This window comes from Callospermophilus lateralis, chromosome 3 (assembly GCF_048772815.1).
Source record: "Callospermophilus lateralis isolate mCalLat2 chromosome 3, mCalLat2.hap1, whole genome shotgun sequence".
NCBI classification, from domain to species: Eukaryota; Metazoa; Chordata; class Mammalia; order Rodentia; family Sciuridae; genus Callospermophilus; species Callospermophilus lateralis.
This window is the reverse complement of record NC_135307.1, coordinates 178,660,151-178,684,467: the sequence shown is the minus strand read 5'-3', so window position 1 is coordinate 178,684,467 and position 24,317 is coordinate 178,660,151. Positions and strand designations below refer to the sequence as shown.

The following is a 24,317-nucleotide window of genomic DNA, read 5'->3' as shown; positions in this document are numbered from 1 at the left end:
TTCCACATGATGCTGGTGGGCAGCCGGGGGTAAGGCTCACTGAAGCCCGCCCCTCCAACTTTTATAGGTGTTGCTTGTTGCACTTGTCACTCCTTCGCCTGGCTACCTTCTGCCACAGGTCTGGCCCAGGACACCACATTCCCCGGGTGGGGCTGTTTCCAATAGCTACCAGATTAGATGAGGAGCTGTTCCGGTGTCATACCTCACAGGGTGCCGCACGCTCCCTTCTCGTTACCCTGAATAGAAATGCAGGTTCCTATGTCGGTCTCCTAGCGGGGCTGTGAGCTCGTTCATCTTTCATTTTTACCTTGTAATATAAATGTGGGTTTCTATGCCTCCCTATTGGACAGGTAGTTTGGTCACCTTCTACCTAGAACTCCAAGCCTGGGACAAGGCAGGGACTAGTGGTTGTCTAATAAAAGAATGAATGAGGCCTCACTAACCATCCTTTTGGGTACATATTCATAGAAACAGACTCTCTGAGAAAGCTGTCTAGAATGGGAACTTGAAACAGAAGGAGTCTGGTACCTCATCGAGGTAGGGCTGGATTTTCACAGGGCAACAATAGCCAGAATCTTAACTGATAGTACTAGGCTATCATGATAAACAGTGGCTGCCCCCTCTCTCTGGGTGATCCAGCCTGCTCTCCTAGAGTCCCAGTTCACAGCTGGGATTCACACCCACAAAAGCAAAAGAGTTTGGGTTCCACATGGAAACATGGAAACTGGAGAGAGAGAGAAGGATATTCCTGAAAGGAAGCTAATATGCAGTGTCCAGGGCTAGAGACCATATAGGACACTCATACTCTTTATACTCTGAACAACATCTTGGGAAGTTTTTATCAGACCTGTTTGATTGAAGAATTCAAGATCTCAGGAGAGAAACAACTTTCCCAAGGCTAGGAGCCAGTTTGTGGGTAGAGATGGGATCGGAAACCACGACCCTGTGTGACCTCTGGATTACTAACCAGAAGATCCCGGGAGGCACTTGCTGTTGGAAGCAGCTTTAGAAGCTGACTTAGGTCCAAATTCTGCTTGTGTAATTTACCTGCTAAAAGTATTTGATAAGTGGCCACCTAACACTCATCTGTAAAAAGAAGACAGAAATGCCTAATCCACAGAGCAGGAATGTACTGGTAGATGCTCAATAAATGTGTGCCAGCCTGTCTCCTCCCCGCCCTAGGAGCTGCTTTTAGGATGGCAGATACATCCTGTCTCACCGTCTTCCTCAGTGGTAAACAAGTATGCCACGCTCTGTTGGAAAGACCTGTGGGTAAGCCCTTAATGACTTGGGCCAGTTAGCAAAGCAGATGTGCCACAATGGGAATCATCCCCTCCAGCCCAATGACAGGACCCCAAATCCAAACACTCTGTGATTGCTGCGTCCCGCACTCTGTCGTGTGAGATCGGGAATGAGACAGCAGCTGGAGGCAGAACGCAGGAACTGATCCACAAACTATTCAATTATGAGGTTTTCAAATCGCACAAAAAACAACGGCAAGGCACTTCACCCCTGTTTAACATTAAGTGTCCGCTGGTACACGGCTTAGTGCCATTCTCAAAATTAGACACCGTTCACTCCTCACTTGCTCATTGTTCTGACTACAACTAACTTCGGTGACTTTGAAGCTCGAGGGATAAAAAAAGGAAGAAAAAAAATCCCTGAAATCTCTGTTATAGATTAAACAGAGCAGCAGGGATCTCCCTGGTATATCCTCCCTGATAAGGTTTTTATTTTCTATTCCATATACTATTGGTTTAGAGTAGACTAGCAGATTTGGGGTGGGAAGAGCATTTTTTTGTGTTTCCAACTGCCACCATGGTAGAAGGAAGAGGAATATAAATTGGAAACCCATCCTTATTCTAGCCACTAACACTAGTGAAACAAGGACTGACATTAGATCTGTATTATTTAATTTAGTTTCCATGTCACCCTTATGAGATATATCCTCTAAGATTATCCCAGTTTTACAACTGAGGAAATAAAGACTCAGAGAGGTTAAGCAGCTTTTCAGGGTCACAGAGCTGGTAAATGACAGAACCAAAACACAAACTCGAGCCCCATCTTTCTCCAAAGCCCATGTTCTTAATCATCCATGTCACAATAACTAGCTAAACACGTCTCCACCACTGCCCATGTCCCTTCTGCCAATCCCTCAATGGTGTAAGAATGAAGGACTATTGATCCTTCAGAGAACTCTCACATGTCAGCTGCTCTCATAAGCCTTCCCAGAATTCCTAGGACACTCCTTCTTCTGGGATGCCACAACCTCTAATGTAACTGTCACACCGTGACACCTGGGGATTAAAACTGATCCAGTGGCATCCTGCATCCCTGAGTGTGCACTGATCTCTGCTGGTCTGAGACTCCCTGAGAGCCAACCCAAATTCCCGGCACAGTCCCATTTCTGCTCTGACAAGATGAAAAAAACCATCGTGAGCCAGGAAAAGCTCGCCAGACCACAGGCACAAGTGCGCACTGTGGGAAGGAACCGCTGGCAACTGAGGGCACGTTCACAGAGCAGCTGCAGAAGATGAGTAAGAACTTCAGTTCTCCTTAAAGCAGTTAGGGGTGAGCAGTGTCCCTGGTACTGAAGAGGAACAGCGGTCCACTGTGACCACCCTACCGACCCAGTGGCCATCCTGCATCCTCTGGCAGAACTTTCCCTGTCACAGGCCATGCTGGGACAAAGTGACTGACAGAAAAGTGACCCAGCGACCTAAAGCAGCTGGTGCAGATTGTCTAACCAGCTTAAGGACAAATCATCTGTGGATGGAAAAGCACCACTTGCACTGGAGAGGAGGAGGAGGAAGAGGAGGAGGATCCAGATCGTGTGGAGAATTCTCTTGAGGCTTCTAAGAATGAGGCAAACTGAGCTGATTAACTTCTGAGGAAGATAAATTTGAAGAATTTACTGCCGGGAGCTCTATCTTATACGCTCAGGGAGTCTCAGACCAGCAGAGATCAGGTGCACACATAGGGATGCAGGATGCCACTGGATCAGTTTTAATACCCAGGTATCACGGTGTGACAGTTACATTAGAGGTTGTGGCATCTCAGAAGAAGGAGTGTCCTAGGAATTCTGGGAAGGCTTATGAGAGCAGCTGGTATTTCAGAATTCTCTGAAGGATCAAGTCCTTCATTTAAAATTGTTTTGTTTATGGATCTGATAAGATCTAGATCTCTAATATTTTTAAGCCCAAGCCCGTTGGAAACTGCAAATCTTTTCAGTTTTTGCTTATACACAATTTAGTCTTTGCAGCTAACTGAGCTGAAGAAGCCTAGGAATAAAGTTTGAAGCAATAATAAAGTTAATAGAGTTCTTTGCCCAGTAAGTAAGTAAATAAATAAAACAGTGATCTGTAATAAACTAATGCTTACAAACTCCCATGCTACATCAGACTTGCACAAGTCAACTGACTTAATTCTCACAATATCCAAAGGTAGATATTAATCCCATCAATCCCAGTACATGGTCCACAGGTGCTAAATAAATGTATACATTAATTCATCCAATATCGACTAAGCATCTACCATGAACCAAGCACTATGAATTGGAAATGCCTAACAAAAATTTCACCAAGTCACTTTGCCATTTGCTTCTAATAACTGTGCAACTTGAAGGGATAAGTGAGTCTCCACCACCATGATGACGTGTCACAGTACCAACATCAGAACCAAGGTCTTCGGATCAGAGAGTCTTCAGCAATTCAGAGAGGAGCAAGCTGGTCTGGACCCAGGAGAACAAAGACCAACGACAGAGTCTTTTTGAAGTGAGTGTGAGACTCGTGATCAGAAACTGAGGGAGTCCAAGTCCCCATTCAGCCTCCATCCACTGTGGGATCTAGAGTCATGAATTCATTGAGGCTCAAAATCTTCAGAATGAGAAAGAACTCTGACCTCGAGGGCTGCAGTAAGGCTCAAATGGGACCAGATGAGTAGAGACATTCTGGAAACGCCGAGTGCCCTTAGGGTCAGCCCACCTCACGTCTCCCTCCCACCAGAAGCACCCTCTGCTCTCAGCACCCCTGTTTCCTTGCCGCCTTGAACAAGCAAGCACAGTCTGAGGTCTTTGTAGTTGGTAATGAAGCTTTGTGAAAAGTATCCCCCAAATCACTTTCTCCCATGTCCACCTTCCCCCTTCCTTAAACTGTAAATTTGCTGAGGGAGCGTCTTCCTCACCCAGGTTGGTGCCTTTGAGACTCTGGGAGTGCATGACGACTGGGCCGGCGGGGAGCCTTGGTAAGTCAAGTTCAGAGAGATGATGAGGGCAGAGACAGTGGCAAAGGAGAGGACGGGACCTAGAGGTTTTTATAAGGCAGAGACCACAGGGCCTAAGACCGGGGACCTGTGGCAATACCAGAATTAAGCACAGTGCATTGATTTCTGCTGTGGGTGGTGCCACTTACCAGGGCAGGAAAAGCAGAAAAGGATGGGACAGTGAAGGGACAGGTAAGGCCTGAACAAGCTGAGTTTGAATATGTGTGGTGCTACCTGCTGGTTATTAGTTGTGCCAAAGAAAACAGGGTTGAAGAGCTGAGAGTCAACAGCACAGAGGAGGTTAGAGACCTCTGTGCTAGCGTATGGAGTGACAGACACCACTGATTCACGGGACAACGAGGGGCTGGGGGGCAGGAGGACGCGGATCCAAAGGGGGAGACCTGGGAAGGGCATCCTCCCAAGGCGGACACTCCATCTTCTCCCTGTCCACACAGGACCTGCCACACCCTGGGTCTTTGTCCTATCTTGAACATAGCAGGGGCCCAGATAATAGTTGTCCCCAAACAATGCTAGGTCATCAGCACAACCCACCACGGACACCTGTAAAGTGTTTCTCTCTGGTCTGCACTGGCTAACCTCCCTCTCCTCTGGTTCTGGAAGGTTTTGCCATTTCTCTCTTCTAACCCTGGTGGGTGGTGTACGTTCGGAGTTCAAGAAACACCAGGGAACTACAGGCTTCCTGTCACGTGGGGCCCCCCAGACTCACTCACAGTTCTTGGCAGATGACAGAAGAGTATTCTTTAAAGCACTGACCTGTTATCAACTGCTGTCACTGCTGATAAGGTAGAAACGTGCGCACGCGCCTGGCGGGCACTCCACACACCTACATGCTGCTCCACGGCTCACCCCCCCAAAGCTCTTAACAGCCTCCAGGGGAACCATGTTAAAACAGCGCAATTAACTAGAACTGCTACAAACTCAATAACTCACCTACCTAATGAGGCAATACAAGGAAAATTGGACCTATTTTAATAAGAATTTTATAAAGAGACGAGAAGTAAAGGTCAGATGCCATTTCTAGATCCCAGCTCTTTTCTTCTTCCTTCCTGTTCTGAAGCAGTGAGCACCAAGGAGACGTACACACTGTGCCTTCTTTATAAAACCAAGGAGGCAGCCAGTCACGCTCCTGCACCCAAGGGCAAATTACTTCTTTCCAACCCATCCCCCAAGCTAAGTGCCTCCACCGATCTATTTCTGAAGGTTTTATTATGCAAACCTGAATGGATTTCAATTATAATAATTCTTTTCCTTCTCCACCCCAACTCACAAAAGAGGAACGAAATTACCAGCAATTCTAGGTTATAAGGCAGTTTTTGCTATTTCCTCCTCTCTAGAGTCACCTTAATCTAGAAGTTCTCCTCTCTCCAGTCCTTTGGCTGGCCTTGGGAACCTAGCTGTTTTATGTCACCTCACTATTTAGCATGGTATGACTCCTGACGCTGCTCTGGAGGAGGAGTTTGCCCATTTCTGCACATTATCATGGAGCAAGGAGCCCCTCTCACAGATGTCCCACAGCCAAGCCTTCCCCTTGACCTCTAAAAAGGAATGGCTGTGACTCGGGCCAGGATGGAGGCAGTTCTGCTACAGAAGTAACACTTCTTAAGGTACCTGTTTTATTGTGGGTCTATGACAAGCATATGAAGTCATCCCTGGAGGGAACGGGCTCCAGGACCCTCTGCGGATATCAAAATCTTTGGATGCTCAAGTCCCTTATGTAAAATGGCAGGACATTTGCATATCACCTAGGCACACCTCCCATGTGCTTAGCTCACCTCTAGATTACTTATTTATAATGCTTGACACAATGTAAATGCTATGTCAATAGCTGAGCTGCCCGGTGCTCAGGGAATCAGGGGAGGAGGAGCACAGGCTCACCCAGCAGGCACAATTCTCTTTCTTCCCGACTATTTTTGACTCTTAGTCAAAAATCAACACATGGATGACCAAAAGGATGGCCCAGCTGTATATGTCGCCTGGACCTCCCAACACTCCCGTGTGGTAGATTCAGCCTCACTATTTTACAGACGGGGCGACTGAAGCTTAGAGATGGAGGACCCCGCAGCTCCCCAACAGTAGACCCCTCTGTGCCACAGTGGGCTGCGCTGCTACTGCAGGAGTTTGGGAAGGTCCTCAGGAGGTTACAGGGGCTGAGAATGGACCAGAGTGGACTCAGAAAGGGAAACCAGGATGGGTGACGAGCCCCTGAGGCTTGATGAGGAAAAGGAAGCGTGCAGGGCAGCTCTGCAGAGCTCTGGGCTGGCAGACCGAGGAATCGTCCTGGGGAAATAAGGAGTCTCACACAGCAGCCTCAGCTGTGGGGAGGTCCTGCGCACGGCAGGTGTCTCAAGGGCATGGCTTCCAGGGGGCCTTCATCATCACCACCAAACCAACGTGACAAAGGCAAACAGGGCTAGCGACCTACTCATATTTGCTTCCAAGCAAGCGGGTAAAAGACCACTTACTCCAGGCAGACGACGGACAACTGTCGGTGAACTAAAGTCAACCGTGTGGACGTCGACCTGTGTGGTTCTGGGGAGAGTCCCAAACCCATGTCTGTCCTCAGGGGACAATCCTTCGGGGAAGTGGCTGTTCATTTGTGCACCTAGTAAACATTTTCTGTGCATTTACTACATGTCAAGCATGGTCCTAGGCAAGGGGACCCAGAAGTAACAAGGCCACTGGTTCTATAATCTCAACTGCTATTGAGATAAAGTCCTAGGTTTTAACCTAGTTTAGGGGCACATGATATGCACTCCAGAGAAAGTGACATCAAAACTAAGGAATGAGGGAAGACTAAGGGCACCAGGCAGACAGGTAAGAGAAAATCCCTGCAGGCGGAGGAAAGCTCAGTGGAAGCCTGGGTGGGATAAGCTGGGCAGGGCACAAGTCCTCCTACTGGCCAGAGGCGACTGCTCTCCAGACCAGCACACGATCCTGGTGTGCTAACGTCAGCATGGCCAGCAGGTACGGAGCACAGGACTTCTCTAGAGGACATGACAGAACAAAGAAACCCAGTCTGGCTCTGCCTCCCTCTCGCCCTACCATTTGCAGTCGGGACTAATTTGCCAGGAGCAGCAGCAACAGGAAGAGGTGGCAAGAAGTGGGGGCTGTGCCTTCTCCTAGAGGCCCGCTCTGCTCGGGGTGGGGTGCATTCAGGATGCAGAGCTCAGCCTCATAGCATTACCGTCCACACGCCTTCCAGGAGCTGTCTAGCCAAGCCATTGCCCTCACTAATATAATGTTATCAAATTCCTAATGTGGGTACTCTAAAGCCAATGTACTGTTACCAGCACGCCACCGGGCACATTTTTCAGAAAGAAAACAGCTGCTCACTGAATCTGTCACTTCTTTTTCTTCTCAGTACCAGCAACACAGAGCAAGAGCCAGCTAAGGGCTGTTTTCCTTCACAACCTCTTCAAGCATGCTCACATGCAGCACGAGTCTCTCAGCAGAAGCCTGCAGGTCAGTCACAGCGCAGTCCTCGAGGAGTCACCTGGACTTTCAGAGTGAACTTGACAGTAGGGCCTGGGCCTCACAGCTGAAAGTGCAGACAACAGAGCTCCCCGTTCACTAGTCTCATTCCCTTTCTATCGATCAGGAAGGACAACGCAGTCCAGGGAGCAAACAGAGGTTCTAAAGCCACGCAGAACCACAGTCTGGTTCCTTCCTCAACTGAAGGAACAGGGATCAACTGCACAGGCTCTGGGGCCTACAGCAGGGCAGGAAGGTGGCAGGTCTGCCGAGAAGGGCACAATTTTATCTCCTACATCACCCAGATACCCCATGCCCTGCCCCACAGCCCCAGTAAGTTACACTGGGAAAGGAAAAAGGCTGGCGGAGGATTAGGCTGTTCCCAGGCAGCATCTGGTCAACCTGTGATCTGAGGCACGCTGCAGTCTCCACCTGATCTCACTCTGCCCCTTCCTTCCTGTCCCTGCCAGACTTCCGCTCTCTGGAGATCGATCACAGAGGATAGCACTAGAGGTGATCTCGAAGACGGGTCACACTAGTTTCCCTTTAGCTACTCCAAGATGGCGGAGACAAAACACAGTCAATTTGAGTAGACAAAGACAAGAGCTCTCAAACTTTTATCCAGGAGGGTAAAGAATGCAACAGATACTAGATACATATGCCAATTCCACCAGTCACTGACACACGGCTCACCCAACCCGCGACCAACGTTGCTTCTGACAACCAAGCTCCCGAGCTGGGGCGTTCTCCTCCCACCTCACACACCACCTCTGCCCCTCCTCGCCCTTCCCACACTTTAAAATAACCACCCAACCATGTAAATTGCCTGGTGCAAGTGTCTGCTAGCCTCCAGCGGAGCTGTCAACGCTCATAAATCCTGGCCCTCTGGATTGCACTGCGGCTTTTTACTGGGGGAGGGACGTGGCAGGCCACTAGACAGTCACAGGAAGGGACTGGCCCAGCAGTAACTACTCTGGTTACAGCATCGCAATTCATGGCAGCATTTTGCTGGGAGTGTGCACCATCAGGGAGGAGAAACATAAAAAGGGGAACCTGGGCTGTAAATAGTTTATTTCGGCAATTCCTGATGTTGGCTGAATCATACTTTAATACAGAAATACATGAAAGCACCACTCCAGAGGTGACATGTGTTGCCACCTCATTACTCTTTTCAAAAGGGTCTTCCATCAGAGAGACACCTAGCTACGAACTGCAGTGAAGAAAACAAAGCTTCCCGCACAGACTTATTAACAGGCCAGAAGCAACTGGAACCACCAGGATTCAAACAGCAGCCCAACGTGTGACGTGAGGGCCCAGGTCTGAGCTGCTGCTCCACGTGTGCAGAAATCAGAAGACAGAAAGGGAAAGGAGCGCTCTTCCCCTCGAGACTCTACTCCCCAAATGCCTGCAGTTTCTCAAAGTAACATCCATTTTCCCAGTTCCTCATCAAGCCCCGACAAGGCCAACCCCTCCCGCCAACTCTTCCTACCTTCGTGTTCCTTCTCCGTGGTCCCCACCTTCTTGATCTTCCTGGGAGATTTCATAAAAAGAGGAAAGATGGTTCGTAAGCCAAGAATGTCAACGAACTTATGGCAATTGTCCGTGCCCTCGGGTCCGATCATGGCGTGATCCAGCACTTTGAGGGCGCTGCTCCGGGAGATCTTCTTTTCACTGGAAAAGAAGAGGTTTCATGTGAGACAATTAAAGGGGAAGTTCCAATGTTTAAAAAAAAAAAAAAAAGTGTATTTATTTCAGTCTCATAAATGAGGAAAAAAGGAAAGAAAAATACCACCCAAAGTGAGAAAATGATTATATTATATTGAAATGGAATATTACACACTTGTTAATAATCAGGAGTCTGTAAAAGTACAAATAAATTCTTACAGTTTATAGTAAACACAAAAGGTAATATTTAAAATTTCATACAAAGCATTTCCACAATTATACGGAAGGTGTGTTAAAAAGAAAGAGATCATGGGCTGGGGTTGTGGCTCAGAGGTAGAGCGCTCGCCTAGCATGTGTGAGGCCCTGGGTTTGATTCTCAGCACCATATAACGTTAAAAAAAAAAAAAAAGTCCACCTATAACCAAAAAAATAAATATTAAAAAAAAGAAAAGAGATAAAAATTCTAAGAGATTATTTCAGGATGGTGGTATTATAGATGACTTATTATTCCTTTTTCTTTTTAATAGCTTTAGCAAGATATAATTCACATGCTATATGATTCTCCCATTTAAAATACACAAATCAATGGATTGCAGTCCATTCCAGATAAAGGTGACCATTATTCCAATTACAGAACATTTTCATCACCCTGAGAAGAAACCATGTACCCCTTTAGTTATCACACCCTGAGCGGTCCTCTCTCTAGCCCTAAGCAATCACTGATTTGCGTTCTGTCCACACAGATTCGCCTGGACATTCCCAGTAAATGACATCATGTATTCTTGGGGCCCAGTGACTGGCTTCTTTCATTTGGCATACTACTGTCCAGGTTCATCCATCTGCAGCACTTGCATTAGTGATTCATTCCTTTCTCTGGCTGACCACTATAGCTAACCCAGGATTTGTCTATCATCTGCTGATGGACATTTGGGTTGCTTCCACCTTTTTGCTTTTATGAACAATGCTGATATAAATACTTGTGTACATGTTTTTATGGAGACATGTTTTCATTCCTCTTGAGCAAGTAGAAATGCTGGGACACGTGGGAACTCTGTTCAATCTTTAGAGGAACTGCCACACTGTTTCCAAAGTGGCTGCACCATATACATCCCCATCAGCATCATGTAAGGATTCTGAGTTCTCCATACTTTTCCAACACTAATCTGAATTTTTGGTTCTACTCATCCTAGTGGGTGTGAAGTGGTATCTTTTGTACTTTTCATTTGCATTTCTCCGATAACTAACAATATCAAGCAATCTTTCATGCACTTATCAGCTACTGGTATCTCTCTTTGGTATATTATCTCTTTTCTATTTTTTATTATGTTTTTTTTCCATAATAAACATATAATACTTTTAGAATTAGAAAAATTTAACTATTAAAAAAAAATAAAAGGGAATCCCTCCTTTGAAGCCAAAGACCACAGGATAATCATCCCACCACTGGCGACTGCTCTTGCAGACAATTTTCTAAGTGTTAGCCAGCTTTCCACTGCTGTGACAAAACCCTTGATAACTTATCAGGAGGGAAGACTTATTCAGACCTGTGGTGTCAGGTGTTTCAGTTCATGGTTGCTGGGACCCATGTTTAGGGCAGTGATGGCGCAGTAGGTCACCGCAGGGGCCCGTGGAGGAGCCGCTGCTTCATGGCAGCCGGGGATGGGGGTCTGACTCTCTCCCATTAGGCCCACCTCTTTTATTCTTTTGTGGTACTGGGGATTGAACTCGGGGTCTGGCACGTGCTAGGCAGATGCTCTACCACTGAGCTATGTCCCAGCTGTTTAGAGGCAGGGTCTCATTAAGTTGGCCAGCCGGCCTTAAACTTGTGATCCTCCAACCTCAGTCTTCTGAGTAGCTGGGAACCCAGGCGTGGGCTGCCATGCCCATCTAGGCCTTACCTCTTCAAGATCCACCACCTCCCAACAGTACTGGCAACAAAGCCTTTAGCATATGGGCCCTCAGAGACCGTTTAAGATCCAAACCACTTCAGGAGTATACTTTTCTATAATCTTAAGTTTTTTTCCTTTAACACTCTGAGGTAGAGAGGAGCAAATCAGTCATTTCCTATCTTGGTACAGATGGCAAATCAATCAACCAAGCCAATACACAATGTTTACTGAGCACTTACTCAGTATTGTGATAGACACAAGAGAAAACAAAGACATGGCTTCTGCTTAAAAAAAAATTAAATCTATTTGGGGAGACCAAATTAATGTGAAATAATCAGGGAAAAATACAAATCAATATATAATTTATCTTCCTGTATTATTCAATCTACAAATATTTACTGGCTACCTCTCCTGTGAAGATAAAAGATCTCATGCACCTTATGTTCTAACTGCAGGAGACAAAGAGAAATTAAGGTGCTTGATAGGAAATATTGTCAAGGAAATAAAACAGGGTGTATTATTAACAGTCCTACATTTCTTCTCCTTGTTATGGATTAATCAAAACAATTCACAGATACTCACAAATGACCTTTAGTTCAGTCTCTGAGTTTGAGAAAAAGAAGGCTACTAGTAAGCATGCTTTACCCAGCAGACACTAACTAGTCCAGCTGCCAGGGATTACAAGGTCCCTGTCTTTTAGCAATTTAAGTAATTTTCTATAACCTTAGTAATAGAAATTAAGTCCAAGAAGGTGAGAGGGAGAGGTGTCAAATGGCAGGTGTCTGACATTTGCACTGAATCTAAAGCATATCTGCCAGGAAGTGAAGGGACAGTGGTGACATTGAGGCAGTGGTGGATACACAGCACATGGTTTGGGAATTAGAGATGGATGTGAATGGCCAGAGGAGGAAGATGACTGAGGACAGGTGGGCAAGAACACTGTCACCTCAGGCCTCTAGACTTGCCCCCAGGGAACCTGCTCATCCCATAGGTACTGAGAAGGTGTGAGAGGCGTCAGTGGGGGAGGCCGCAGATGGACACATTCTAGAAGGCTCACCCTGGCAGCAGTGAGATGAAGGGGCTGCAGCAACTGAGTCTGGGGGAGGGAGGACAGTGAGGAGACTGTGGCAACAGTACAAGTGAGAAATGGCAAACGGTTCTCAGTGTGGCATCTGTATAAAAAAGGTGCATTTGAGAGGAACAGAAAAATCTTAAACATCGGGAGCAGAGTAAACAACGTTCCAAATTCAGCAGGAAAGGATTTTATGCATCAAGATGAAATTCTAACAGGAAACTAGACAAATAATGTATTTGTTTGCACTGTAGCTAGACTTTAGCATCCTACTTTACAAATCTGAATTTACAAAGGTGATGACTAGGGCAGAAATTAGGAAACTGAGATACAAAATCCTCATTGTTTAGTCACTAGGAAAAGGCCTCTTGAAATGAATGACGGTCACAGCACAGGGCACCTTCAGTTACCATGCAGCATACATTGAAACCATTTCACGAACAAGACAGAATTGTTTGATATACTAAAGGCAAAGGCCTCTGGAGTAGAGCAGCCTCTCTCTTTTTTCCTGCCTAAGCAAATTCAAGAAACAAAGGATTTAAAAGTGAAACCCTTCTTCAGGTAGGCAGCATAAGACACATTTAAAGGGGGCAGTAATTGCATATTGATCACCATTTAGGCAAGCTGCATGGAGGTGAACTTTGGAATATTCATTGGGCTTAAGTTCAGGCTTTTAGCAATCAATAGCTGTTTGGCTTGACTTTCTTGGGTTGACTTTATTTGAAATATTTATTCTACAGGAGGACAAGTAGTTTATCTTAGTCTTGTCTGGGTTCATCGGGCTGTCAATCATGCCAGAACCAATGTGAACACCAATCTCAGTAAAACGGGGTGCTTGTGGGAGATGACTGGGGGTCGTCTACTGCTACCAATCTGCTCAAGTGAGCTTTGTGACAGAGCCTTGTGACACGGGCAAAACGTTTCTTGCTATAGTTTTAATTAGCTTATTCTTCTTTATTACACAAAAATACTTTTGCAAAGAACATGGATTCTGAGTATGATTTTCTTAGCTCATTTGTTCTATCATCAAACATTTATGACTTACCTGACAGGTGTGAGACATTATGTCAAGGATGCAGAGACAGGGCACAGCTCATTGCTTCTGGGGAGTCTGGCTCACAGGGCACACAGACATACCAAAAATGGGCAGCCGGGAAAAGCCGAGTCCTACACAGGGCCTTTATACAGAGTTGGTGGGAAACGCAGGAAGGAGGGCTGGCTGTCTGCCCTCACAAAGGAGATGGGACCTGAACTGAGCGTCAGTGGGTGTCTTCCTCAGTCAGGTGAAGAGGGAAAAGGTGCTTCAAGCAGAAGGAAGCAACTGCATGTACAAGGACGTGAGTAGCATGGATCACTCAGGGAAGAGGTACACGAACTGCTAGAACATGAAGAGCAGGCGAGCAGCAGCAGCACACGGAGCCTGTTCATTTTGTGTTGAAGAACTGCATCTGCCAGTGTCCTGGACAGCAGGGGTGAGGCAGCAGAAAAGGGAAACAATGCTAGAGGAGGAGAGAAAGGCAAAGTAACAGTAGGCAGGGACGGGCCGAGTTCCCACTGAGCCAAGAAGCCTTTGGACACGGCATGATGTCCAGCTAGGAATGAACTGGCTCAAGTCCAGGAAGGAAGTCAGCAATGGCAGAAAGTGCAGAAGAGTCATTAAATCTATGAGTTGTAATGAAGTATAAGACTACCATGAAGGGTACCAAAAAAAAAAAAAAAAAAAAGAATCAAAAAAGAAGAAGAATGGAACCCTAGAAGAAACTTTTTGGAGGACAAGTGGGAGAGATAAAGTCATTTCCCTCTTGGGCCAAAGGAGCTTGAGGAATTAAAAAACAAAATTAAAGTAATAAAGTGATAGACATTCTTTAAAGAATACTGTGAATCGTAAATTAATCTTGGCATGAAATTGGATGATGGCATGAGATAATTTTTGTTTGCTTTATAATGTATATGCTAAGGTTCAGTTCCATTAAAGTTTCCAAAATAAAAGATTACAGAACCTAAGACTCGTATGAATTAAGACAATGGGATCAATATGACTTAATTAGTCAGTTTTCTGTCATTATAATGAAATATTTGAGGAAAGTAACTTATAAGAAGAAAGGTTTATTAGCTCATGGTTTTGGAGGTTCCAATCCATGATCAAGTAGCTCCATTTGGGGGTCTCTGGTGGAGGTGCTGACGGCAACGGTGAGAAGCATGTGGAAGAGTGAAACCAGTTATATCCATAAGCCAGGAAGCAAGAGGAAGAGGCCGGATCCCATAATTTCTTTCAAGGGTATGCACCCAAGGACCTTCCATTAGGTCTCCTTGCCTAAGGTCCCATCACCGCCAAACAGTGCCACCCTGAGGATCAGACCTTTAACATCCAGACCTTTGGGGTCACTCATCCAAACCAAAGCAATAATCACAGCCAATTTCGTGTTACTGACATAACGCCCTAAATGTTGGCTGGGGAGAGGTGCCAATCAGTCCTCACCAGGCTCTGTGAGCCCAGGCAGCACCACTCAACACAGCTCCTCCCACCAGACCTCGGGCTTAACACAATGTAAGTGCCCCACAGGCATCCTCAGAGAAAGAGCTGGAAGCTTACTGCATCATGCAGTCTCTCTGCCCGATGAGAGGCATGTCCCAAGAAGCACTGCTCCTTCAGCCTAAGTCCTCAAATAAATCAGGTGGAACACAGAGCTTCTGGTGGCAGGTGATGAATGTACCAAGAGTAAAAAATAAACATTTGTCTTTGAAATTCCTTGAGATTTTTGGGGTTGCTGCTTCAACGAAACCTGACTGATGAAATCCACAATACTGAAAAGTTGCTCAGTGTTTAAGAATAATACTTTCAGGCTAATTGCATTAGTATTCACCAGCAATAAAGAATAAGAAAATGTAGAAAAAAGTATAATATACTACTGAACTTCCACTCCAGGTTAAAACGGCAATGACAGAGACTGAATTTACACTGTTCTCTCCCTTCTGGTAACAAGGCAGGGAGAAAAAATGGAGAAAGGATACAGAACAATGGTTTTCAGACACCTGACAGCAGGCAGCTCGGGATAGGGAACTCTGAGAGGGTAATGCTGCAATGGGCCCAACTGGGCACGGCGAGAACAGGCTCAGACCAGAGGACACAGAGATGGGAGTCTAGGAGACCAATGCCACCAGAATTCCCAAGGCAGGGTACCGGAGTACAGAGCTGCAGAGAGGTGTACAGGGCCTTCCTGTCCCGAGTGTGAGTAGCACACACAGGTGAGGACACCAACCAGGTCTGCAGAAAGGAACCACCTGGAGGGAGGAGGGGAACAATCTCTAGAGCTTACAGAGAACCAGAAATAGTTTCTACTGTTATGACCTGGATCTTGCATGTCCTCCAAGGTCTCACGTGTTGAAGGCTTAGTTCCCAATGCAGCAGTGGTCAGAGGTGGGGCTTTTGGGAAGTGACTGGATCGTGAGGGCGTTGATCTCATTAGTGAAATAATCCATTGATAAATAACTTGATGGCATTAGGGAGAAGTAGTGGAAACTGCAAGAGGTAGGTAGGGCCTCTTGGAAGAAGTAGGTCACTGGGGTGTGCCCTGGAAGGGCACATCTTGTCTCCAGCTCCTTCAATCTGCCCCCGACCCAGCCTCTGTTTCCTGGCTGTCAAGAGGTAACAGCTTTGCTACCCTCTACACGACCACTATGCTGTCCTCTGCCTCATTACAGGTCCAGAAACAATGAAGCAGCCGACCATGGACTGAAACCTTTGAAGCTTGGAGCTAAAATAAATCTTCCATTTTCTAAGTTGATTTTGTCAGGTATTTTGTTTCAGCAACCAAAAGGTTAACTAATGCATAGTCCCCCTGGTTACAGTACAAAAATCTTAGAAATTCACAGGGCACCAGGAGGAGCCCTCAAAAAGCTCTAGTTCAGTAATGAGACAAAATTAGCCAGACTATAGATGAGTCTGATCTTGCCCAACAGAGTTGAAAAGTAGGCCCCCAAAGAGCCAAACTATTTCCAAGTACCTTAATATCCTACAACAGAGATTTAAATATATATGTATATATATGATTACCTAAAGAGAAAGAAAGAAAGAAATGGGGGCTAACAAGGTAAAATTTACAATATTTGAATCTCAATAAATATTACCAGGGCACTCTGAAAAGCAGAAAAATATGAGCCATAAAGAAAAAAAAATCATTAGTAATAATAACAGATGACAAAATTAAAAGATGAGGACATTAAAACAATTCTTATAACTATGTTTTGAATGTAAAATGGAAGTAGAGAAAATCTTCAGCACATTGACTGTAAAGATAAACGGAACCACAGGAAGGAAAAGACAACGTCTGGTAAAGAAAAAAATGCAGTGGCCATTAACTACAGGTTGCATCCTGCAGAAGGAAAAGAGCGAGTCTGACAATGCAACAACAGGCTGGAGCAGCCCAAGACGAGACTCAGAAAGAAAAAGACTGACTCCGCCGACCCTCAGGGAGCTACGGCTGGACAACTGCAAACCACCCGACAGACTTGGAGTCATATTTTATAATATATGATTATATGATAATTTATGAGTACACATAGTTATAAAATATAACTATATTTTATATGCATAAATATAAATTATTTATATATATGTGTGTATGTGTGTGTGTATGTGTGTGTGTAATTAAAGACCCTGTAGGCAGATGGGGACAAAGAAAACATTAGAAAAATGTCAACCCCCAAAATTTTGACGTTTGATAAAAACTATAAAGGCATAGTCTTAAGAAATTCTAAGACCCTCAACATAAGAGACATGGAGAAAACTCTACCAAGGCACATAATGATCAAACTATTCAAAACTAATGATAAAATCTTAAAAACAGAAAAAGTGGGGCGGCAAACGACACACAGAGGAACACACATAGTAGAGTTCCTGCTGAGAGCCAAGCCAGCCCGAAGGCACTCAAAGAAAACACTCTGTCAACCCACACCTGAGGAGAGGGGGCAAACACTTTATCAGACATGCACGAGCCGACAGGAGGCAGCACCACAGGATCTTGGAGAAAGCCACTTGGCAGAGGGGATGGAAGCCAGACAGACACCTGCACAAAGCAATGGAGAGCAGGCAAAGGAAGATGTGCAGGTAACATGAAAGACTTCCTTCTTCTTTAAAAGGTAAGTGATTGCCTAAAGAGAACAAACAGTGCCCAGTGGGACGTGCAACACATGCTGGAGTGAAAGGTGCAGCAACCACGGCACTAAACCAGGAGCAGGACTGGAAGTCATGTGGCGAGGCTCAGCGCTAAGTGTGTGCAGGCAGTACTGGCGTCTCTCCACCTGCTTAGGGACACCAGTCCTGCTGCAGCAGGGACCACCCCATGGCCTCATTGAAGCCTGACCATCTCCTTGGGGCCCTGCCTCCAAATATAATCAATCACTTTGGTGGAGGGGAGACTTGGGGCTTCAGTATATGAACGTGGCAGGACAGGGCAGAAGGCAAAGAAGGGGATGTCATGAGTAAGATGAAAACGGATGGTAAAAGATACACCATGTTATTAAGAAAAAGCCGTGGGGGTGACAATAGCATGAAACAAAGTAGACTTCTGATCAAAGGGCCTTACCAGGGATGAAAAAAGTCACTCCATACCAACAAAAGGTCAAATAGATGAGAGAATGTATCATCCAAAATATTTATGCACCTGCAATACCTTCAAAATACATGAAGTAGAAGTTGATAGAATTTATAAGAGAAGCAGAAATACCCCCAATTAGTCAGGGGTTTCAACGCCCCTCTCATAACTGATACCATAAGTAGACATAAAATCTGAACAACATGATCACCAAATGAACCTACTCACCAAATGAACCTACTCAACATGTATAAAATATTCCATCCAAGCAGCACACACATAAACACGTCTACCTACCTACATTCTAGGCCAAAAAGAAGTCTTCATTAATTTAGAAGGGCTCAAATCACACCAAGTATGTTCTCTGATCACAATGGTATGGAAGCAGAAATAAAATCCTCAAATATTTGGAAACTAAACAATATACTTCTAAATAACTCAAAAGATGAAATTAAAATAAAGTATTTCAATTTTAAAAGCTACAAGAGAAAGGAAGCAGATTACATTTAGGGGTAAACCAATCAGGATAACAGCTGATCTTTCAACACAGACTCTGAAAGCTAGAAGATCCTGGAATAACATATTTCAAACACTGAAAGAAAATGGGTTCCAACCAAGAATTGTGTATCCTGCGAAATTAAGCTTCAGGATGGAAGATGAAATTAAAACCTTCCATGATAAACAAAAGTTAAAAGAATTTGCAGCTAGAAAACCATCTCTTCAAAACATCCTTGGCAAAATATTACAGGAAGAGGAAATGGAAAATATCAATGAAAACCAACAGCGGGAGGTAGTACAGTAAAGGGGGGGGGGGAATAATCAAAGAGGAAAACAAACCATGTTTAGTAACATAAATAAACAAATATGGCTGGAAGAACAACCCATATCTCAATAATAACCCTAAATGTTAATGGCTTAAACTCACCAATTAAGAGACACAGGCTAGTAGAATGGATCACAAAACAAGACCCAACAATATGCTGCCTTCAGGAGACGCATTTGATAGGAAAAGACATACATAGACTGAAGGTGAAAGGTTGGGAAAAATCATATCACTCATATGGACTTCGGAAACAAGCAGGAGTGTCCATACTCATATCAAATAAAATAGATTTCAAGCCAAAGTTAATCAAAAGGGATGAAGAGGGACACTACATACTTCTCAAGGGAACCATACACCAACAAGACATAACAATCATAAATATATATGCCCCAAACAATGGTGCAGCTATGATCATCAAACAAACTCTTCTCAAGTTCAAGAGTCTAATAGACCACCATACAATAATCATGGGAGACTTCAACACACCTCTCTCACCACTGGACAGATCTTCCAAACAAAAGTTGAATAAGGAAACTATAGAGCTCAATAACATAATTAATAACCTAGACTTAATTGACATATATAGAATATACCACCCAACATCAAGCAGTTACACTTTTTTCTCAGCAGCACATGGATCCTTCTCAAAAATAGATCATATATTATGTCACAGGGCAACTCTTAGACAATATAAAGGAGTAGAGATAATACCATGCATCTTATCTGATCATAATGGAATGAAATTGGAAATTAACGATAAAAGAAGTAAGGGAAAATCATGCATCACTTGGAGAATGAACAATAGGTTACTGAATGATCAATGGGTTATAGAAGACATCAAGGAGGAAATTAAAAAATTCTTAGAGATAAATGAAAACACAGACACAACATATCGGAATCTATGGAACACATTGAAAGCAGTTCTAAGAGGAAAATTTATTGCTTGGAGTTCATTCCTTAAAAAAAGAAAAAAGCAACAAATAAATGATCTAATACTTCAACTCAAAATCCTAGAAAAAGAAGAGCAAAACAACAGCAAAAGAAGTAGAAGACAAGAAATAATTAAAATCAGAGCTGAAATTAATGAAATCGAAACGAAAGAAACAATTGAAAAAATTGACAAAACTAAAAGTTGGTTCTTTGAAAAAATAAATAAAATCGACAGACCCTTAGCCACGCTAACGAAGAGAAGAGAGAGAACTCAAATTACCAGCATACGGAATGAAAAAGGCAATATCACAACAGACACTTCAGAAATACAGAAGATTATCAGAAATTATTTTGAATCCTTATATTCCAATAAAATAGAAGATAGTGAAGGCATTGATAAATTTCTTAAGTCATATGATTTGCCCAGATTGAGTCAGGAGGATATTGACAACCTAAACAGACCAATATCAATTGAGGAAATAGATGAAACCATCAAAAGACTACCAACTAAGAAAAGCCCAGGACCGGATGGGTATACAGCAGAGTTTTACAAAACCTTTAAAGAGGAACTAATACCAATACTTTTCAAGCTATTTCAGGAAATAGAAAAAGAGGGAGAACTTCCAAATTCATTCTATGAGGCCAACATCACCCTGATTCCTAAACCAGACAAAGACACTTCAAAGAAAGAAAACTACAGACCAATATCTCTAATGAACCTAGATGCAAAAATCCTCAATAAACTTCTGGCGAACCGGATACAAAAACATATCAAAAAAATTGTGCACCATGATCAGGTAGGATTTATCCCTGGGATGCAAGGTTGGTTCAATATACGGAAATCAATAAATGTTATTCACCACATCAATAGGCTTAAAAATAAGAACCATATGATCATCTCGATAGATGCGGAAAAAGCATTCGACAAAGTACAGCATCCCTTTATGTTCAAAACTCTAGAAAAACTAGGAATAACAGGAACATACCTCAATATTGTAAAAGCAATCTATGCTAAGCCTCAGGCTAGCATCATTCTGAATGGAGAAAAACTGAAGGCATTCCCTCTAAAATCTGGAACAAGACAGGGATGCCCTCTCTCACCACTTCTGTTCAACATAGTTCTCGAATCACTGGCCAGAGCAATTAGACAGACGAAAGAAATTAAAGGCATAAAAATAGGAAAAGAAGAACTCAAATTATCACTATTTGCAGATGACATGATTCTATACCTAGCAGACCCAAAAGGGTCTACAAAGAAACTATTAGAGCTAATAAATGAATTCAGCAAAGTGGCAGGCTATAAAATCAACACACATAAATCAAAGGCATTCCTGTATATCAGCGACAAATCCTCTGAAATGGAAATGAGGACAACCACCCCATTCACAATATCCTCAAAAAAAAAAAAAAATACTTGGGAATCAACCTAACAAAAGAGGTGAAAGACTTATACAATGAAAACTACAGAACCCTAAAGAGAGAAATAGAAGAAGATCTTAGAAGATGGAAAAATATACCCTGTTCATGGATAGATAGAACTAACATCATCAAAATGGCAATATTACCAAAAGTTCTCTATAGGTTTAATGCAATGCCAATCAAAATCCCAACGGCATTTCTTGTAGAAATAGAGAAAGCAATCATGAAATTCATATGGAAAAATAAAAGACCCAGAATAGCAAAAACAATGCTAAGCAGGAAGTGTGAATCAGGCGGTATAGCTATACCAGACTTCAAACTATACTACAGAGCAATAGTAACAAAAACAGCACGGTACTGGTACCAAAACAGGCGGGTGGACCAATGGTACAGAATAGAGGACACGGAAACCAATCCACAAAACTACAACTATCTTATATTCGATAAAGGGGCTAAAAGCATGCAATGGAAGAAGGATAGCATCTTCAACAAATGGTGTTGGGAAAACTGGAAATCCATATGCAACAAAATGAAACTGAATCCCTTTCTCTCGCCATGCACAAAAGTTAACTCAAAGTGGATCAAGGAACTTGATATCAAATCAGAGACATGGCGTCTGATAGAAGAAAAAGTTGGCTATGATCTACATACTGTGGGGTCGGGCTCCAAATTCCTCAATAGGACACCCATAGCACAACAGTTAATAACTAGAATCAGCAAATGGGACTTACTCAAACTAAAAAGTTTTTTCTCAGCAAAAGAAACAATAAGAGAGGTAAATAGGGAGCCTACGTCCTGGGAACAAATCTTAATTCCTCACACTTCAGACAGAGCCCTAATATCCAGAATATACAAAGAACTAAAAAAATTAGACAATGAGATAACAAATAACCCAATCAACAAATGGGCCAAGGACCTGAACAGAAATTTCTCAGAGGAGGACATACAATCAATCAACAAGTATATGAAAAAATGCTCACCATCTCTAGCAGTCTGAGAAATGCAAATCAAAACCACCCTAAGATACCATCTCACTCCAGTAAGAATGGCAGCCATTAGGAAGTCAAACAACAACAAGTGCTGGCGAGGATGTGGGGAAAAGGGTACTCTTGTACATTGCTGGTGGGACTGCAAATTGGTGCGGCCAATTTGGAAAGCAGTATGGAGATTTCTTGGAAAGCTCGGAATGGAACCACCATTTGATCCAGCTATTCCCCTACTCGGTCTATTCCCTAAAGACCTAAAAAGAGCACACTATAGGGACACTGCTACATCCATGTTCATAGCAGCACAATTCACAATAGCAAGACTGTGGAACCAACCTAGATGCCCTTCAATAGACGAATGGATAAAAAAATGTGGCATTTATACACAATGGAGTATTACTCTGCATTAAGAAATGACAAAATCATAGAATTTGGAGGGAAATGGATGGCATTAGAGCAGATTATGCTAAGTGAAGCTAGCCAATCCCTTAAAAACAAATGCCAAATGTCTTCTTTGATATAAGGAGAGTAACTAAGAACAGAGTAGGGACGAAGAGCATGAGAAGAAGATTAACATTAAACAGGGATGAGAGGTGGGAGGGAAAGGGAGAGAGAAGGGAAATTGCATGTAAATGGAAGGAGACCCTCAGGGGTATACAAAATTACATACAAGAGGAAGTGAGGGGAAAGGAGGAAAAATATAAGGGGGAGAAATGAATTACAGTAGAGGGGGTAGAGAGAGAAGAGGGGAGGGGACGGGGGAGGGGGGATAGTAGAGGATAGGAAAGGCAGCAGAATACAACAGACACCAGAATGGCAATATGTAAATCAATGGTTGTGCAACTGATGTGATTCTGCAATCTGTATATGGGGTAAAAATGGGAGCTCATATCCCACTTGAATCAAAGTGTGAAATATGATATATCAAGAACTATGTAATGTTTTGAACAACCTACAATAAAAATTAATTAAAAAAAAATAAAATAAAGTATTTCAAACTAAATAAAAATGAGAATACAACATATCAAAATGCATTAACCCAGGTAAAGTGGCAATTACAGGGAAATTTATAGCAGAGAAACTGTATTAGAAAATATAAAAGCCTTCAAGTTAATAATTTTAAATTCCCATCTTGAGAAATCAGGAAAATGAACAGAAAATTAAACCCCAAAATCAAAAGAACATAAATAATGAAGACCAGAGAAAAACCCAGAGAGATAGAAAGCAGCAAAGTGGCAGGAAACATCGAGAAACGGACACTGGTCCCCGAGGAATCAGTGAAATCCGACAGACCTCCAGCCACACTGATCAGGGGCAAAAAGAAAGAGGCACAAATGACAAACATCAGGAATAAGAGAGAGCGCACCACTCCAGATCCTAAGTCACGAGCAACTTTCTGCCCTAAATGCGGCAACAGACCACATGAACAAATTCCTTAAAAGATGTGAACGATTCAATTTTTTCAAACAGAAAAAGATTACTGGAACAAACCAGTAAATAAATTCAACTTCATCAGAATTTTAAAATTTCCAAGAATCTATTCTGGCTTTCCAATCCGCCATCTGCGGTGGGAAGACTATTACGGGGAAGACTATTATGCTCGAGGTTGAACCCGGATCCTATAGAAAATGTAAAGGCCAAGATCCAGGATAAGGAAGGATTCCTCCCGATCAGCAGAGACTGATCTTTGCTGGTAAGCAACTGGAAGATGGACTTCAACATTCAGAAGGAGTCCACCCTTCATCTTGTGCTGAGGCTTTATGGTGGTGCTAAGAAAAGGAAGAAGTCGTTTTACACCACTCCCAAGAAGAATAAGCCTAGGAGAAAGAAGGTTAAGTTGGCTGTCCTGAAATATTATAAGGTGGATGAAAATGGCAAAATTAGCCGCCTTCACCGTGAGTGCCCTTCAGATGAATATGTTGCTGGAGTTTTTATGACCAGCCACTTTGACAGACACTATTGTGGCAAATGTTGTCTGACTTACTGCTTCAACAAACCAGAAGACAAGTAATGTATTTGAGATAATAAAATTCATGAACTAAAAAAAAAAAAAAAAAAAAAAAGAAATCTATTCTGAAAATGAAAAGGCAAGCCATGAACTTAAGAGAAAATATTTGTAAAGCATTTATCTGAAGATTGTATCTATGATATGGAAAGAACCATGACAATCCAGTAATAGGATAAACA

General features: G+C 43.4%; 1 protein-coding gene and 1 pseudogene across 1 annotated transcript in view; one reads left to right on the top strand and one right to left on the bottom strand.

The window, feature by feature from the left end:
• Ctnnbl1 (catenin beta like 1) overlaps positions 1-24,317 on the bottom strand; it is a 159,594-nt gene that overhangs the window by 49,819 nt on the left and 85,458 nt on the right. The window contains exon 11 of the mRNA XM_076849081.1: positions 9,242-9,423. Within this exon, the coding sequence (XP_076705196.1) occupies positions 9,242-9,423 (182 nt within the window). The remainder of the gene's footprint in view (positions 1-9,241; positions 9,424-24,317) is intronic.
• Positions 12,192-24,154, top strand: LOC143393518 (ubiquitin-ribosomal protein eS31 fusion protein pseudogene; annotated as a pseudogene).